Here is a 20,803-nt window from a genome sequence, read left to right on the forward strand (position 1 = left end):
AACTTGTCCCGCAAAAGATAAGCCCCCATATGGCCATATTGACGGAAAAATGATGGCTCTGGATAGAAGGGGAGCGATAAACGAAAACAAAAAAGCTCCAGGGGTGAAGGGGTTTAGAAACATGGATATGGACATATCTATGGAAATAGACATAGATATATCTGTATGTATGTATCTATCTATCTATCTATCTATCTATCCATCTATCCGTGTGTAATGGAGTGTGGGTTGGACAAATGTAAAAGAGGAGGTTGGACAGAAATGACATCACAAATCTTTTTGAAGATAGAGGAGGGAGCGGTTGGGGTGTGTTTTGGAGTGGGTGTGCCAGGTGCAGAGTTACAGGCGAGTGCAATGCATCATGGAACTTGTAGTATTAGAGCACAATAAGTCAGGAGAAAGGAAGTTGTTGATTAACTCCATGAGAGCTGGATCCAGCACTAAAGATGTGCTGCTACAGCATGATAAAAGGTAATATTGCTAAAATAAACACAGTAGATGTTTTCAGTGGCACATAATAGCAAGATTTATGAAAAAAAAAAAAAAGGTTATAGTAGTGGACAACTTCTTTAAATGAGAAGGTGTGTCCCAACTTTTGGTCTGTACTGTACATTGGTGTGATAAAATGTTTGCCCCGTCTTGATTTCCTATTCTTTTGCATGTTTGTCACACTTAAATGTTTCAGATCACCAAACAAATTTAAATATTAGACAAAGATAAACACAAGTAAACACAAAAATGCAGTTTTTAATCCCTTAGTGACCGAACTAATTTTGACCTAAGTGACCAAGCCAAAATTTGCAATTCTGACCAGTGCCACTTCATGAGGTTATAATTCTGCAACGCTTCAACGGATCTGAGTCTGACTCAGGCATATTGTCTGAGTGACTTATTGTATTGCATGATAGTGGGAGCATTTAATTGATATGACTTGCGTCTATTTGTGAAAATTACTGAAATTTGGCAAAAATGCCACAATTTTCAAACTTTTAATTCTTATGCCCTTAAATCAGAGAGTCATGACACACAAAATAGTAAATAAATAACATTTTCCCACATGTCTAATTTACATCAGAACAATTTTGGAAACATATTTTTTGTGAGGAAGTTAGAAGGGTTAAAAGTTGATTTAAAATTTTTCCAACAAAATGTACAAAACCATTTATTTAGGGACCACATCACATTTGAAGTGACTTTGAGGGGTCTATATGACAGAAAGTACCCAAAAGTGACACCATTCTCAAAAACTGCACCCCTCAAGGTGCCCAAAACCACATTCAAGAAGTTTATTACCCCTTCATATGCTTCACAGGAACTGAAGAAATGTGGAAGGAAAAAATTAACTTTAATTTTTTTTTTCACAAAAAATTTACTTTAGACCCAAATTGTTTTATTTTCACAAGGGTAACAGGAGAAAATGGACCCCAAAACGTGTTGTGCAATTTTTCCTGAATACGCCGATACCTTATTTGTAGGGGAAATCTATCTGTTTGATCGCACAGCAGGGCTTGGAATGGAAGGAGCGCCATTTTACTTTTTGAACGTAAAATTTGCTGGAATAATTAGTGGACGCCATGTTGCGTTTGGAGAGCCACTGATGTGCCTAAATATTGGAAACCCCCCACAAGTGACCCCATTTTGGAAACCACACCCATCAAGAATTTTATCCAGGGGTATAGTAAGCATTTTGAACCCACAGGTATTACACAGAATTTGATAACATTAGGTCGCAATATTGAATATATCCTCATTAGTGCTGAGCGCAAATGCTCACTTCTCCATTTTGCTTTGGGTGCTCGGGTATGCACCGAATATCCCAGGAGCTCGAGTGATATGCTTGAGTCCCTGCCCACGTTTCGCAACTGTTAAACATCCCAAAAAATCAAGCTGGGATCCGCGATACTCCGTGCATACCAGTCCTCCTGATGCAAACTCAAGTAGCGAGCTCTTGCGCACAACACTAGTCTTCATATCATCATTTTTTTCACTTTTGAAAAAACCCCAGTTCTAACTCCAACCCTAACACACTCCTAACTCTAATACAACCCTAAGCCCATCCCTAGCACAACCCTAGCACAGCCCTTACCCCAACTCCAACGGCAAAGAGTGGAAAAAAATAAATTTATATATTTTATGATTCTTATCTTTCTAAGGGGGTGACAAAGGGGGGGTTTGACTTACTATTTTTTTATCACTGTGATAGGGTCTATCACAATGATCAAAAGGAACCAATAGGAAAAATGTCCTATTGTTGTCGGATACCTGCCAGAAGATCTCATGCACACGTACATGCGCCCGCCATTTTTTTCCAGGAAGATGACGCCGAGCTGGGGGATGGATCAAGAGGGACTGGGGGATGGCGGAGGTAATGGAAGGTCTCGAGGGCAACATTTCCCTCTCCTTAGACATGTTTATGTCAGATAAGAGGGAAATCATTGGCCTAGTCAAAGTCCTGACCTTAATTCATTTGAGATGCTGTGGCATGACCTTAAACAGGAAAACCTCCAATGTGGCTGAATTACAACAATTCTGCAAAAATTAGTGGGCCAAAATTTCTCCAGAGCATTGTAAAAGACTTATTGCCAGCTATTGCAAATGCTTGATTGCAGTTGTTGCTGCTAAGGGCGGCCCAACCGGTTATTAGGTTTAGAGGGCAATCACTTTTCCACACAGGGCCCTGTAGGTTTGGATTTCTTTTTTCCTTAATAATAAAGACCTTCATTTAAAAACTGCATTTTGTGTTTACTTGTGTTATCTTTGTCTAATATTTACATTTATTTGGTGATCTGAAACATTTAAGTGTGACAAACATGCAAAAGAACAGGAAATTAGGAAGGCGCAAACAGTTTGTGACACCACTGTATGTATATATACATAGCACGCACACACACATGTATACAGTGAGCACATACTCACGCACATATGTATACACAGAGCACATACATACAGACACATACATACAGCGTGCACCAACATATATATACATCTATATTTATTTATTTTACTTATATAGCGCCATTAATTCCACAGCACTTTACAGATATTATCATCACTGTTCCCATTGGGGCTCACAATCTACACTCCCTATCAGTATGTCTTTGGAGTGTGGGAGGAAATCCACAGGGAGAACATACAAACTCCTTGCATATGTTGTCCTTGGTGGGATTTGGACCCAGGACCTCAGTGCTGCAAGGCTATATATATATATATATATATATATATATATATATATATATATATATATATATACAGTACAGACCGAAAGTTTGGACACACCTTATTTAAAGATTTTTCTGTATTTTCATGACTTTGAAAGTTGTACATTCACACTGAAGGCTTCAAAACTATGAATTAACACATGTGGCATTATATACTTAACAAAAAAGTGTAAAACAATTGAAATTATGTCTTATATTCTAGGTTCTTCAAAGTAGCCACCTTTTGCTTTGATGACTGCTTTGCACACTCTTAGCGTTCTCTTGATGAGCTTCAAGAGGTAGTCACCGGGAATGGTCTTTCAACAATCATGGAGGAGTTCCCAGAGATGCTTAGCACTTGTTGGCCCTTTTGCCTTCACTCTGCAGTCCAGCTCACCCCAAACCATCTCGATTGGGTTCAGGTCTGGTGACTGTGGAGGCCAGGTCATGTGGCGTAGCACCCCATCACTCTCCTTCTTGGTAAAATAGCCCTTACACAGCCTGGAGCTGTGTTTGGGGTCATTGTCCTGTTGAAAAATAAATGATGGTCCAACTAAACGCAAACCGGATGGAATAGCATGCCGCTGCAAGATGCTCTGGTAGCCATGCTGGTTCAGTATGCCTTCAACTTTGAATAAATCCCCAATAGTGTCACAAGCAAAGCACCCCCACACCATCACACCTTCTCCTCCATGCTTCACGGTGGGAACCAGGCATGTAGAGTCCATCCGTTCACCTTTTCTGCGTCGCACAAAGACACGGTGGTTGGAACCAAAGATCTCAAATTTGGACTCCTCAGACCAAAGCACAGATTTCCACTGGTCTAATGTCCATTCCTATGTTCTTTAGCCCAAACAAGTCTCTTCTGCTTGTTGCCTGTCCTTAGCAGTGGTTTCCAGCTATTTTACCATGAAAGCCTGCTGCACAAAGTCTCCTCTTAAGAGTTGTTGTAGAGATGTGTCTGCTGCTAGAACTCTGTGTGGCATTGACCTGGTCTCTAATCTGAGCTGCTTTTAACCTGCGATTTCTGAGGCTGGTGACTCGGATAAACTTATCCTCAGGAGCAGAGGTGACTGTTGGTCTTCCTTTCCTGGGGCGGTCCTCATGTGAGCCAGTTTCTTTGTAGCGCTTGATGGTTTTTGCAACTGCACTTGGGGACACTTTCAAAGTTTTCCCAATTTTTTGGACTGACTGACCTTAATTTCTTAAAGTAATGATGGCCACTCGTTTTTCTTTACTTAGCTGCTTTTTTCTTGCCATAATACAAATTCTAACAGTCTATTCAGTAGGACTATCAGCTGTGTATCCACCAGACTTCTGCACAACACAACTCATGGTCTCAATCCCATTTATAAGGCAAGAAATCCCACTTATTAAACCTGACAGGGCACACCTGTGAAGTGAAAACCATTCCTGGTGACTACCTCTTGAAGCTCATCAAGAGAATGCCAAGAGTGTGCAAAGCAGTCATCAAAGCAAAAGGTGGCTACTCTGAAGAACCTAGAATATAAGACATATTTTCAGTTGTTTCACACTTTTTTGTTAAGTATATAATTCCACATGTGTTAATTCATAGTTTTGATGCCTTCAGTGTGAATGTACAATTTTCATAGTCATGAAAATACAGAAAAATCTTTAAATGAGAAAGTATGTCCAAGCTTTTGGTCTGTACTGTATATATATATATATATATATATATATATATATACATAGATATAGATATATATACACGCACACACACTATAGAATACTTACCAGTCTCCTCTTCCTTAGTTCTTCTAGACAGTACAAGACCTGTGGTGACATCATGGTCACATAACTGTGATGTTACCACGGGTCCTTAAGCAGTCTCAAAATCGGAAATTAGATCGATATTGCAGAGTTATTATCAATCTAACTTCTGCTGGGGGCCCCTGAAAAAGTGGAGGCCCTGGGTTATTGCCCAGTTTCTCCCCCTAATGCCAGCCCTGGTTACATGTCTTACACTGGTAATGCTTTCTTTTATTAATCTCTGCAGGCAGATTCTCTGGGAGATCTATGTCTGGCCCATAGATCTTAACAGCTCATTCACATATAAGAAAAATGTGGATTTCGCTAGATCAAGACATTGGATCACAGATATCAGGGTATCATTTTATTCAGCTTCCTATGACCTTATGACAGTTTTGTTAGGTCTGCCCCTCCACTTTAATTATGTGCACATATTCTACGCATTTCGCCTTTCCAAATGCTGACTTTGCCATATAATATTGATTCGTTTCCATTTATTGACTATATATAATTAATTCTATTTTTTATACTATATGTATAATAATATGTATTATTATTATTATTATATTCTACAAAGGTCTCATTGGATATCCAGAACCTGCCACAGGAGCTACTTTTGTGTCCTCAAGTTGGCCCCCTCGTACTGCTCAGGACCTGGTTCTACTATTGCAGGGAACAGACCCTCGATGCATGGGGAGTGGGCAGACAACCTCAGTGGCTCTTAAAAGGATTAGACAACTCCTTGAATTTGTACCTCAGCTCATTACAAGTGGAGGTCGCACAGAATGGCTTTATGGGGCACTAGAAATGCTTGTTAATACAAGCAGCACCAAAGGTAAGGAGCAAAGAGAATATATTTTTGGTAAAGTAAGGGGAAATACTGGTTCTGCTTAAAGAAGGGAATGATAAAAAAAATGGTAATCCGCTCACCTTCCAGGAAGGACAATTCAGTGTGAAAATGACTTGTATTTACATAGGAACCCTGGTGGACCATGTTTGGTCAGGGTACGGTGTAAGCAGTGTAGAAACACCAGGCTGGAATCCAGGTCATAAATGGGAGAGAAGGTCCATGAGAACCGGGCTCCAGCACCATTGAAAAAATGTTAAAACATATCTTTTACTAAGAAACTAAAAACATGGTGAGAAAAAAAACAAAAAGATAAAAAAAGATGAAAGAGCCATAAGCTCACGCATTTCGGGTTAGCAACCCTTATCCATAGATGTTATAGAAGTATACGAGGTGAGGATTTAAATAGTAAAAGGAAAAGGTGGAGTCTAATCAAATAATATAATGTAAAGAGATCAGCATGAAGGAAAAGGAAAAATACATTTTGTTTGTGAGTACATAAAAAAAAATGTGGAGATCGAAGAATGGATATCATTATGGGACTGTGCACATGTTGCAGTTTTGTCGCGCCTTTGTCACACCTTTTCTATCTGTGTACATTTGTCACAAAACCTGAAGGATTTCCCAGAGTTAGCAAATTGAGTGAGATTCACAAATTCATTCACTGACTGTAGTGGACTAACAAGATTAATAATTAGCCTTTATTTTATTAAAACTATAATCTCTTCCCCTTTCGAGAAAATTTGTCTCGCCGGGGAGCCCCCGGTCCGCAAGGTCTCCTTATTATATAACCTCTTTCAAAAGAGTCAAACCCCAACACATGATTTTCCAACGTTTTTTTCGAGATGGGAGAGTGATTTGGGAATATCTCTGTCTCAAGAGGAGAGGGACAAGATTTTATTGTTTACTTTTAGGACCTCGTTGTCTGCTGTGTCACAGGAGAGGAGCTACAAGGTTCTGTCGAGGTGGTATAGATGCCCTTGCCAGGTTCATGCTATGTTCCCGGTGATCCCAGATATCTGTTGGAGATGTGCAACAGAGAAGGGGACATACGTTCATATCTGGTGGGAATGTTCGCCCATAAAGAAACTTTGGATGTTAGTTTTCGATCTTTATAATAAATTATCCATCCGCAAAATACAGCCCATGGTGGAACTAGCCCTTCTTTCTCTATGTGACCTATCGATCTCTGGGTTTAAGAGGAGTCTTCTCAGACATTTTCTTGCAGCTGTCAGGAACTTGATTCCCCGATTTTGGAAGCAGGATCGCTACCCCTCAGGCTCCGATTTTGTTGCGGAACTAAACAACATATATAGAATGGAACAGTTGATAAGCCAATCCACTGGGGATTCTGAGAAATTTTATAACATTTGGGCTTCATGGATTGTATTTAGGGAGACTCCAGAGCTGGACGTGTGGCTGTCCAGATCCTAATTTACATCTGAAACCGCTCCGGATGCGTTTTAAAAATGGATGCTGCCCATTTACTCTAACCTGCTGTTATGACTTAAAGCCAAGGTCAGCGATATTCTGACTTTTCCACCGCTACATGGGGATTGGGGCCCGCCCGGGGGGGGTGCCGCATTCCCCGTACTTATCGTACCCTCCCTTTTCTACCCGCATTCCCCTTTTTCCTTTTTTTTTTTTTCTTTTCTCTTCTTCTTTTCTTTAACTTTTCCTCTTTCTAACTGCTTTTTCTATTTAGTGATATTCTCTACTAAAATAAACAACTCAATATAGTTAGTAATGCATGATTTCCTTCGTTGTTGTTTACATGCTTCAATAATGTAAATCATTATTGCCAAATTGAAAGTGATATCATCGGCATTGGCCGATAACACTTGGAAACTGTTGGGACTTTATCTTCCTGTTTGAATTGTAGGTTGTATTCTATTGACTGTACCAAATGTGTCTCAACGCTGTTTCACTTCTGTATTGTTCATTTGCATCAATAAATCTGATTTATAAAAAAAAAAACAAAAAAAACAAAACTATAATTTCTTATCCCCGTGCATTTTGCAGTCTATCCACTTTGGTCCTTTTGATTCACATTCAGATCATATTGTGGATACTGATATGACATAATTAAAACAATAACCATGTGTACTTTTCATATTTATATCAATGATGGGTTATCACATTTATCAATCTTCAGGGAGCAGTTTGTACATTAGAGATCATCATGATACGCGTGTACTCCTCGTGATACTCACATAGTTATTCCCAATGTACCATTATTAGGAGAAATTAAATGTATTGCCCCCTACTTTTCACTGCCGATAATAGAATTAGTAACATCCTATTGTACTTTGCCCTCAGTATAACACTATAGCAAGCGCTAAGATTCCAAGTGTTTTACTTAGGATATTATACAACACTTTGATGCTGAGGCTATAGTACTCTGTATACTGAAATCCTTAAATCTGCCCCTATAATATATTTTCCACTCTGTACGCAGATTCAGATTTATTTCGCATATTTCTCATATATGGTTCAGTGCAATAAGGACTAGTATTCCCAGCAGTGGTAAAACTCCTTTCTCCCTGATTAGACTGATAGGTATCACGGCTGGTTTTGATACTGCTCTTTAGCAGCTCCTCTTGTGCTGAGAGACAGTCTTTTACTAATAGTCCCTAAACTGCATCTATAGATCATCTCCTAGACCTCAGTTCTTGATGATCTTATGCTGTCCATATAGACAAAGAACTAGTGTTGAACATCAAATGAATACTAAGTCATCCCTATGTCGCCACTGCAGTCAGATTCTTGATTGACAAATTCCCTGCACTATATACATTGACACCTCGAGGCGTTTCACCCATCCCTATACATTTCATGGGCACATCAGGAGGTTTCCATTTCTTGTGCTATACAGATTAATTGTGCTATACAGTCAGTAGCTGAGCACAGGAGCTCATACTCCCGGCCACGATGTGAGCCGCGCGCAGCAGCACGGACACCAAACGTTTATAGAGAATACGCCGCTTCCCACCTCTGACACGCACTCACTTAAACCAATCAAGGAGAGGTTTACCGGAGATGAAAAGGTTAACTTGCTTTGGATCTTCTCAGTAGCGTTTGGTATCTTGGATACCGCCGCATCCCAGCTGATGTGATGGCAGTCGCTTCTGACGTAGTCACGTGGGATCACGGAAGTAGGTAACCCATGATTGGCTCATTTGTCCTTGCAGATTTGCAGCAGATTTAAATGCTGAGATACTCAAACAAAGCGTCATCATGCTGGGATACTCATGATACTTATATCTACTAAATGCCATAATCTGAAATATTTTCTAACATACTTGAGCTATTCCCTATGGTTCCCTATTTAAACCATCCAACTGCTTTTCTTTTTTTTTTACAACTTCCTTTTTTATAACGTCTCATTTGAGAACCCTCAGTGTATACTGGGATACTCAGACAAAGCGTCATCAGGGGCAGAGGCCGCAGACACTGCGTCATCAGTAACCTTCAATTCAGGGGCTGGCCTAATCCCTGTGCATTGTGCACTGTGCGATGTGCACAATGACAGTGTGCTCTCTCGCTTGGTCAGCTCAGCAGTAACAAGCTGGCACTAGGATACGCTGCACTGTTACAGTGCGCTCTGCTGCCAGCTCGTTATACTGCAGCGTTTCAGAGAAAATCATACTTTAATAGCTGACACGGAATGAGACTGTACTATATCTTTTGGTTTCTCCCCGCCCGATGCCCTGGATTGATTGAACTCTCCTTATACAAACACATAGGCAGAGATCTGTCAATCTAGGTCAGCAAGCGGAGAAAAGCTGCTATGGACCCGCCTTTCTGACAAGTCTACAGTGTGGTCTTGGTCCCTGCCTTTTTTAACCTCTTCATGACATATGACGTATATTTACGTCATGGGTCATGTCCCTGATGCGGAATCCGATGCTGAGCCTGCATCTTTCCCACACACATGACAGCTGATTTAATCAGCTGTCTTGTGCCTGTAACAGCTGCTGGTGGATCATAGCTCTGCCTGCGGCTGTTAACCAGTTAAATCCTGCTGTCAATCTCTGACAGCGGAATTTCACATGCTCTGAATGGAAGCGCGTCATTCTGGCCACCAATCAGCGCCCCTGTCACATTATCACGGGGCGCTAATAGGTTGTCATGACAGCCACGGGACAGCAGAAGACCCCGCCTGTCATTATGATACTCCTGTGAACGACAGCTCGTGGACAGCATTCATGGGAAATCGTGATTTTTTTTTCTATACATAGCACAAGTGATCAGATGATCGCAGATTCAAGTCTCCTAAGGAGACTATTAACCCCTTTCCGACATCGGGCAGAATAGTACACCGATGTCAGACTCCTCCTGTTTGGTGCAGGCTCCGGCGCTGAGCCCGCACCTTTCCGGGCACATGTCAGTTGATATATACAGCTGACATGTACCCGCAACAGCCGCGATACACCAGCGGGTATTAACTAGTTAAATGCAGCTGTCAATCTTTGACAGCAGTATTTAACTTGCGCTTACCAGAAGCATGTCGGAAATCCCACCCATCGGTAACCCCGTCACATAATGATGGATCACTGAAGGGTTGGCATGACAACCAGAGGTCTCCTGTAGACCTCTCTGGTTGCCATTGCCAGATTGCTATGAGCGCCAACCACAGGGAGCATTTCTGTTACACAGAGGCGAACTGATCATCGCTTATGTGTAGCAGAGAAGATCAAAGTACTGCAGCTTCTAGTCTCCCATGGAGACTATTGAAGCATTCAAAAAAATAAAAAAAAAGTTTTTAAAAATATGAAAAAAATACAGAAAAAACACAAAAGTCACCCCCCTTGTGCTTGTGCCCCATTAAAAAAAAAAGCTAAAAAATACACATTTGGTATTGCTGCATTCAGAAATGGCTGATCTATTAAAATATAAAATAAATGAATCAGATTTGTAAGTGGTGGAACGACAGAAAAAAATCAAAACTCCAGAATTATGTTCTTTGGACAGTCACAACATTGCAATAAAATGCAATAAGAGGCAATTAAAACATTGTATCTACACCAAAATGGTATAAATAAAAACGTCAGATCAGGGCGCAAAAAATAAGCTCTTACCCAACCCCAGATACTGAAAACGATATGGGTGTCGGAAAATGGTGACAAATGCAAAAACTTTTTTTCATACAAATTGAAATTTTCTTAAATTTTCTTTTACAGCACTTTGAAATTTGTTTACATTTTCTAGTATACTATATGGTAAAATCAATGGTGTCATTCAAAAGTCCAACTCGTCAAGCAAAAAATAAGCCCTCATAAAGCTATATTAATGTAACAAAAAAAAAGTTATGGCTTGGAAAAAGGGGAGGAAAAAACTAGAACAGAAAATGGCCCAGGGGTGAAGGGGTTACATTATGTTTTTCTATGAAACACCACAGTGAGATCATACAGCCGGTGCCTGACAACATGCTGCCCACGGATTGTGCGCCATGTATCTGCTGTCAGATTCCCTTTAAGTCTGTAAAAGTCATGATTTTAATCTAAATGGAAAACATTAAAAACTCAACTGAAACATCTTGTTTCTTTATTTCAGGAGATCTAAAGCATCTGTTGGTATGGTAAGTAACCCACGTGAGACTGGGGTGCCTGGGGCCCATCAGTGGAAGTGACTTTGGGGGCCCTCCATGCATTTTCATTCAAATATTGTGAGTTAATCTTAGGCCTTTAGGAAGCTGCATTCACAAAGCTACACTGACTTTGTTTTTAGCTTTTTTTAGATACTAAATATGTCTTGTTTCCGTGCTACAGGCAAATAAACACAAATACACAGGCACATGCAGACCTACAATATATACAAGCACACACATACCTATACACAAACACATGCACACATTGTTTATATACAGGCGCATACACACCTAGATGCAAAGAGATCTCCAAAAGTGCATCTTGTAAGTTAAGCATACATGTGCAAAAAAGTGCCCAAGGTACAAAGAACAAAATTTTGCAACTTTAATATATATTCAAAAAAAGGAGGAAATTGAGTTCATGCTAATAGGTAAAACCATGTATTTTATTTAAAACAAATGTTTAATAACAATTATAGACATATAAACACGTAAGTAGTGGCCAAAATAAGGATGGAACAGTGAAAGTTTAACCAGAATTAAATGAGCCAAACGTGCTGCTTAGGTCATAATAGTCGCTGGTAAATGTATATAATATACATGTTCTCATAGAAGACAATTTTTCAAACAATAACCAACCTGCAACCAATCAGAATAGAAGATATATATAGTGCAAGTGTATATATGTCCCCAAATTCAGTGTGAGGCAGGCTGAAATTGGATGTCAAAAGCATTATGGCGGAAGGGAGATAGCTCCACATGCCATTCTCATCCAAGCACTGAATGCGGACATAAATCTAGCATCCATAATGAAAGTACATGGTGCGAGTAAGAGGGAGAACAATGATAGAGTGAAACAAATTACATATGACAGTAATTACCCATTGGTGATGTTGTAGCAGTACACAGGCTCACTATCCCCGACGTACGTTTTGCTCTACGTTGCTTCCTCAGGGGGCGTGGATACACACGTATGTAGACTCTTACCCACCTATATTCAGAGACACACACATGCATATATACAGGTACATACACACACTGTATTTACAGGTACATAAACACATACTGTATATACAGATACAAGCACACATATAGACAAGTACATACATTCCTACACGTAGCGGAAGCATCACAGTCTGTTATCAGACACAAACAGCTCTGACATACAATTATCTTATAGCTTCTTCACAAGTTGCAGAAGCCCTATGTGGAATATCGGTGCCTGTGCTTTTTCTCTTCCTGTCTCCTGTGTGGACAGCAGCAGAGGAGGTGGAGCTTTGTAATCTCCATCTTCCTGTAGTTGACTTAGACCTATTCTCCCTGTCCTACCCTCCTATGGGTCTGTTCTTAGCATTGGCTGCCGATACTGTCGTCTTCAACCCACCCTGAGCACTGTGTCCCAGCCATCTTCTTCCCCTTGTACTCACAGAGCAGGGAGAGAGGCAAAGTTTATTTGTAGAGACTGCAGGGGAGCTTATAAACTAGAAGGGCCACTTGTTGGTTTATGGGCCTACCGGCGGATTCACCAGCTCGCAGTGGGCCAGTCCAAGCCAGTAAGTAGTTATTGTGAACTCTGCGCTTTATCTTATTTCATCAATGCCATCAAAGACTTTACCTCTGTTTTTTCCCATTAACGCCTTTAAGACCTTTTTTTCTGTTTTATTATAGGGGTATATCTCAGAACCTAAGCTGGGACTTTCTTAATTTGCCTCTGGTCACAACACCGTCCATTCATTCGCAGTTTCTTAATCTGTCCATGAAGTCTGATTTCCCGACATTCTTGAAAATTTGCTCTGATCGCTTGCTCCCTGCATTGAAGAATATATGTAACTCTGTCAACCAGAGCCTGCAATCACTGTGTTTGGTTTTCCCAAATATTCTGCAGTCATCTCAATTGGACACTCAGTTTTGTACCATATTCTTCTCATCACTGTCAGATCTTCTTAGTAACCGATGCCACACCAGGATGGTTAGAGATGTGGGATCTGTCACTGCCAATTGTGTATATACAACATGGTACAATTCAAGCTCGGTGTCACCTTCCGATGTGTCTACATGTAGTGAAACTGACCAAGATGTGTTTATTCTCTCAGTCTGTGGAGATCAGAAGCTCCTAAATCAACTTGCCAACCAGTCAGATAATAACTGGTTACTTGGCTATTGTGCATACAATACTAATCCTAAGACTATATGTCACTATGTTTACTGGGAAGGCCATGCTATCTCTGCTTTTTCTGTTGTATTTTGCTGGCTAAATGATCAGGAACAGTTTACAACATTCCTCTGCACAAATCCAAATGTTTTGGCTCAACTGAAAGAGAATGTGGACAATCAATGGCTCGACCCAATCTGCCCAACTGTACCGCCAACGAATATAGCCAGTACTAATCTGGTACAGGATGTCTGCAGCTATGAACAATGGCTCCTACAGATAATAAACCCTTCTACTGTAGCCTTCTGTGCAGAATCAGATGAATATGGTTTCACAAACTATGTCTGTAAATCCTTTGAGCTTCTCCAAAAGCTGCTCATCGATGAATCCAATTCATGGGTTGCTATACTGTGTCAAAATGTTATGCCAGCGACAGCAAATGAGTGTAATTATACATTGTGGGACAAGACTGATAATGGGACCCGGTTTCAATTACTTGTGGATCCTTCTGTAGTTACTTATTGCAGCCAAGAAGAGGAGGACCAATTTGTATTGTACGTGTGCAAAAATATTAGCTTGTTGTTCATCCTGTCCACAGATTCAAACAACAATTGGGTGCGTCAGTTTTGCACTAATCACATATGTAATTACACATCATGGAACTCTAGTATTCCCACGTTTTCAACTGTGGACTTATGCTGGATAATTGATCAAGAGGAACTAAATTTGTACCTTTGTAGTAACAATAATAATGTTCTCCAGAGCATTGAACTTACTGACGCCTCAAATGTCTCCTGTCCCGCAAATAGCACCAACATGACAGTCTGTAGTTACAATATATGGAATCTGACGGAGCTGTACCCATCAATGTTGGGATACTGTGCAATACAAGATGCGCCCCGCTTTCAGAAATATATCTGTGGGAATTCCTTTCTTGTAACATTACTGAAAAATAACTCAGAAACGAGTTGGGTATCGATATTTTGCAATGCACAGATTGATGGCAGTATCGCCAACTGCACAGATTCTCTTCTAAGCTTCCATTTACAGTCCTGTTCAGACTGTGCCAGGGCAGAACTCGAAGACACAATCCTTTCAGTTTGCAATAATCAGAATCTAGTTGCAGTTCTGGCTCTCTTCTGGAATACATCAGCACTTGTACAAAAGTTTATTTTGTGGAATCTATGTGATTATTCCTCCTGGGGGACGTTGGCTCCTCCACCATTTTTAGTGTCGTATTGTTGGAAATTTGACAATATTACCCTCTCAGATTTTTTATGCTCTAATTTTCAGCTGTATGATGAGTTGTTACAAGAAGGCAATATTCAAGAAAGTCAAATCTGTGACCCTAATAAGACATGTCAGTATTTAACATGGGATTTAACAACTCTACAAAGTTCCTTAGTGAAATATTGTGCCCACTGGGATACTCAGGCCTTCATATGGCATATTTGCAGTAATAGCACCAATATTAAATTCTTAAGTGAAAACAGAAACCTGACCTGGGTAAATTTATTCTGTTTTGGCTCCATCCTTCCAACTAATACATCGAATGTCTGCAATTATGAGGAGTGGCTCTCCAGTACAGAAGGAGGGATAGAACCAGTAGTCTTTTCTACTGTGTATTCATGCAGCAAAAATGATACGATGAACTTCATAATGAACGTGTGCAATAATTCCCGGACCCTGAGTACCATCAGTGAAGGTCCAGCACTTTCATGGGTTCTAAATTTTTGTTCAACATTTTCTTCTTCTAATGTGTTAACACAGATGCTGATATGGGGTGTATGTGACTATTCACAAACCATGACCTTCACCCCATTAATGGTGGAATTCTGCTGGTTGTACAGTCAAGAAAATTTCACTAACTACCTTTGTTCTAATTTAACGTTTTATGCTCAAATCAAAATTCAGCCGCAAAACTTCTGGTTACAGTCCGTTTGTACACCCCTTCTCCCTACAATGGCAACAGGGCTTCTAAACTACTCCGTCATCCAATGTCAAAACCAGTATTCAAACCTAACCAATATGGACTTTTCTTTAATAAAGTTTTGTGCTGAGTTTGATCAGGACATGTTTCTGAACACCTTCTGTAATGTCACAACAGTCCAACCAAAAAATATCAGCTGCTTATGGGGTAATGAATTATGTTCTTATTACAGCTGGCATGGAGCCTATATTCATCCGATTGTAGTGAAGGCATGTTGGGCATCAGATGAGTTGAATTTTATGTCAGGTGTTTGCTCAGATCCAATCCTTTATGCTCAATTGTTGCTTAACTCTGCAAATTTGTGGCTAAGACCTGTATGTGGAACACAAAACACTAGCCAGTTTGAGAATTTAGTAAAAGCCGTGTGTAGGTACAAGGAGTGGGGAGTCGTATCCTCTGTTCCTGGCTCAATAGTTGCATTTTGCAGTGCTTACGATCATGAGATGTACATGTACAGTATTTGTGACAACCAGCAGGAGGCAATTTGCAATGATACCATTCAGAGATGGTGGGATCAAGACCATAATTGCAATTATTCCAACTGGGAAATTGGACCCATTGATCCTGATGAGACTCTAATGTGTTTTGTACTAGAAAAAGAAAACTTCACTGCTCATGTTTGCAAAAATTCAATTTTGCTTTCCAAGTTTTCCAATGATTCCAGGACCACATGGGTAGCCCACGTTTGTTCTATCACCAGTGTACTCAATGAGACGGACCTGTGTCTAACTGAAAACTATAAGGAACAGCTAGAGTGGAATTGCAGTGTTGACCTCAGCAGTGTATGTCCAGGGAATGGTCTCACGCTGGTCAGTTTCCTCCCCATCAGTATCTGTTACTTACAGAATGCTGGTCTTAATCTGTCTATTCTCACGATGACCACATTATACACCCAAGCAGTGGACACCACCATAATCCTCCTTCTTCTTTTGGAGGATATGCAAATCCTTTCTTTAGCTAACATTTCGGGGATTCAAGCTCAGGTCCTGGACACTTTACTCAACTTTATCTCCAACGAAACATCCCAAAATCATCAGAAGACAGAACTTCTCCAGACCTTTGGGGTTAGTTTACTAATTTTATTGAATACCATTTTGTATATTGTATTTTCTAATATTCTTATTATGCATTCATGAGAAATGGTAATAGGCAAAAGTAAAGTTTTAAAATGTAAAAAAAAAATGCTTTAGCTATATTAATTGGTAAAACTAATTAGTTAAAATCGGGACGAACTACAAGTCATTATATGTGAAGGCCCAGTATATAAACTATAGAATTGGATTAGAGATTTCACATTGATTGAACCCAATCGCAACGATAAAGTGATTAATACGGTATATTACTTTTATATAGCTGGATTCTTAGTCAACATTGGACTGAGCTGTAGAACCAGTCAATCTATTGCAAGTGCTAAATAAAATCTAAACATAATTGTAGATAGTGCATAGGGATAACACAGTATGACTGACATATTTGTGGATAGGTCTTTTAGTCAGCAATAACTACTCAATGCTAGAGATCAGCAAATTAAATTTGTGTAGAATTATTAGTAATTAATTAAACCCAGCGAATTTGAACAATTTGTGATTCAATTTGTGCAGTCACCTAAAATGGCTGCAACCATTTTACACATTGCAGAAGATTACATCAAAGAAAATATACACTGGCGCTGCACCAATAGAACAAAAATGGGGGAAATGGCTATGTATGGTGGAGGGGGGGAGGGGACTATGGGAATCTAAGCTGCTGGTGATATGACGGAGTCTGTGCTAAACTCTGTCTAGAAATTGAACAGTGAGAGTAAAATAAGTATATCACCTGCGCTGATTGATGGTGTTGCTAGTACAAAACCTGCAATAATGCCTCCACTGTGGGGGAATTGAGGAGAGGGCTAAATTAAGTGGACTGGCGTGAAGCCAAGTCCTCAGTGTTAAGGCCCCGTCTCACATAGCGAGATCGCTAGCGAGATCGCTGCTGAGTCACAAGTTTTGTGACGCAACAGCGACCTCAGTAGCGATCTCGCTATGTGTGACACGTACCAGCGACCAGGCCCCTGCTGTGAGATCGCTGGTCGTGTCGGAATGGCCTGGACCTTTTTTTGGTAGTTGAGGTCCCGCTGACATCGCTGAATTGGTGTGTGTGACACGGATTCAGCGATGTCTTCACTGGTAACCAGGGTAAACATCGGGTTACTAAGCGCAGGGCCGCGCTTAGTAACCCGATGTTTACCCTGGTTACCAGCGTAAAAGTAAAAAAAAAAAAACACTACATACTTACCTTCCGCTGTCTGTCCCCCGGCGCTGTGCTTCTCTGCACTGTCAGCGCCGGCCAGCCGGAAAACACAGCACAGCGGTGACGTCACCGCTCTGCTTTCCGGCCGCTGTGCTTACACAGTGCAGTAAGCGGACGCCGGGGGACAGACACCGGAATGTGAGTATGATGTAGTGTTTGTTTTTTTTAACTTTTACGCTGGTAACCAGGGTAAACATCGGGTTACTAAGCGCGGCCCTGTGCTTAGTAACCCGATGTTTACCTTGGTTACCCGGGGACCTCGGCATCGTTGGTCGCTGGAGAGCGGTCTGTGTGACCGCTCTCCAGCGACCACACAGCGACTAAACAGCGACGCTGCAGCGATCAGCATCGTTGTCTGTATCGCTGCAGCGTCGCTGTGTGTGACGGGGCCTTTATACACAAATACACAAAGGTGTTAAAAACGGGGTGAATCACACCCAATAGTGATTAGTCATGCGAAAATGCTAATAAGCATGAACAGATGCACTTACTAGATGCTGTGACTCAGATAGTCCCGAAAGGTGGAAGGCAGCAGTCCTCCTTGTGGGTTGATGTCTTAGAGCTCCACCGTGAAGTTGCGGGGTAGTAACAGGGCTGGCTGGGCTAGGAAAGTCGCTGCTATCGTGGCTACAGCAGTGAGCAGAAGCTGCCAGCTCCTGGCATGCTCCGGCAGGAGCTACGCCGGAGCGGTGGCGGAGTGTGTGGTGAGCGTGGTACCTGTTGTGATGTCACAAGGTTGAGGGGCGGGCGCATGTCAGGGCAACCAATCCAACGCGTTTCGAAGGATACACTCCTTCTTCGTCAGGGCTGGAGTTCCCTGTGTGGCCCGGCCTTATATAGTCTACGCCCCCTACGCTCAGAACCTGCCTATGTAGCCCGTATATAGGAGACTATGGACAGTTTGTTTATCGTGCTAGATGTTGATCGAACCTCTAGTGTGACATTTAAAATCTACATAGATAACAGACCTGGGTTAATAGAGTGGAGTCGCTTAATGATTACTTTGAAAAGGACCATTGAGGGTGTCAGCTAGATTTGTTGCTGGGTAATATGTGTGCAAATCTTTGGATGCCTAAGAACATAACATAAAGAGGGACAGATTTACAAATTAAAACTAAATGTTTATTCAAATTTAAGCTAAAATACATAAACATTAAAAGACCATACTAGGGTGTGCCTAGTTTGCTCATGATGGTAATCATGAGAAAAATTATAATAAGATTGCGATAGAATCTAAAAAAAATGCATACACTCTTGTGCGTTTAAATGAGATAAAGTCACCTAATATTTGTCATGGACTATATAGCTGTCGGAGGTGGTCAGTAAATGAGTACAGGACTAAATACCAAAATATTATTAATATGATTAAATCAAATTAAATATATAGAAAATGATGTGCTGGACTGGTAAAACGCAATAAAAATTACAAATGAATTAAAACTGTATTAAAACTGTATTAAAAATATGTTAGAACGCATACAGCTCTATTTCTTGATTAAGCCCTTTAGGGGCCAGGCTGTCTAGTGTGAAAATCCACTTGGATTCAACCTTGGACATCATTTTTAGGAAATCACCTCCCCTAGGATCTTGCTGGACTATTTGGATCCCACAGAAAGAGACATTAGTACATGATTGATTATGCCTCTCTACGAAATGGCGGGATAGGGGGTGCCCTTTGAATCCTTTCTGAATATTGTCAAGGTGTTCTTTTATCCTGACCTTTAGGGGTCTTTTTGTTTGACCCACATAAATTTTATTGCATGGACATGTAAGTATGTAAATGACCCCTGACGTATCGCAGGAGATCTTATTTTTGATAAGGAAACTTTTGGTACCGCTTGAGTCCAAAAATGTGGTTTGGACGCATCTCTTACGGGATGTCCGTCTACAGCATGGACAATGGCCACATGACATGAAACCTAGATTTCGGGGATCTATTGTTGTTGTAGATTTTTCTCTCTTTAACAAGACCGATTTTGTAGTTGGCGCTAAAAGGAGACCCAGGTTTTGCCCCTTTGTATAGACAAATTTGGGGTTCTTAGGTAAAAGGTCCCCAATGTACTTATCCCCCTGTAAAATTGACCAGTGTTTTCTAATTATATTTGTAAATTTTTTATATCCTGAATGAAATTGTGTCACTATAGGTAAGCTATTTATTTGTTGGTGAATATCTGGAGGAGGATTGTTTGAACTTTCTTTATGAATCAGGTTGTCTCTAGATATTTTACTTACTGACTGTCTAGCTAAGTCCATTTTGAAAATTTGCAAGAGACAATTTACCATTTGTAAATATCTCACCCAGCAATTGTCCCATAGAACCAACATCCAGTTCTAATAATCAATTTGTAACTCTGGACGAATACCATTCATCTCCGACAAACAATCTGGAAGATATATCTTTGTTTTTTTCCACATATACGAATACTAACTCCACGCAATATACTCCCATGACTACCCCCATCAGGGACAATGGTGGTGAGTCACAAATGAATTCTCCAAACAACGGAGATACCCCCGATGCCCATACCATTAGGGCCAGTCCTCCACCATTAATGCCCTATATTGCAGAAAGTATCCAAATTCCCATTTCCAATAAATTCTCCCATCTGCCACCATGGGGGATGATGGAGAAACAACTACTGAATGGGAAGAACCTACTCCTTCTACGAGTACAAATATCCATGTGCCCTATCAACCTCTAATCACCAAATCTAATGTAGTCACTAACCTCAACACAAACCCAAAAAGGGTCCCAAGCAGATTAACCAATAAAAATAAAAACTATATGGCTAATAGAAAAGGCGCAAAACCCATTGTGCACTCCACAATTAAGCGGGATTTTTTCCACCTCCAAAATTCAAAACCAAAAGAGGTAAGAGGGTTGGGAAACTCGCCAAAAAGAAAAGTAAAAGCATAAGCAAATCCAATAAACCACAAGAACATACCCAAAAAATCTTCAACCTTA

General features: G+C 40.6%; 1 protein-coding gene across 1 annotated transcript in view; it reads left to right on the forward strand.

Moving 5' to 3' along the window:
* Positions 1-20,803, forward strand: part of LOC143775260 (uncharacterized) — a 93,296-nt gene that overhangs the window by 10,013 nt on the left and 62,480 nt on the right. The window contains exons 3-5 of the mRNA XM_077263178.1: positions 5,545-5,802; positions 11,371-11,395; positions 13,073-16,610. Coding sequence (XP_077119293.1) covers positions 5,545-5,802; positions 11,371-11,395; positions 13,073-16,610 — 3,821 coding nt within the window. The remainder of the gene's footprint in view (positions 1-5,544; positions 5,803-11,370; positions 11,396-13,072; positions 16,611-20,803) is intronic.

Source organism: Ranitomeya variabilis, chromosome 5, assembly GCF_051348905.1.
Source record: "Ranitomeya variabilis isolate aRanVar5 chromosome 5, aRanVar5.hap1, whole genome shotgun sequence".
Lineage (NCBI taxonomy): Eukaryota > Metazoa > Chordata > Amphibia > Anura > Dendrobatidae > Ranitomeya > Ranitomeya variabilis.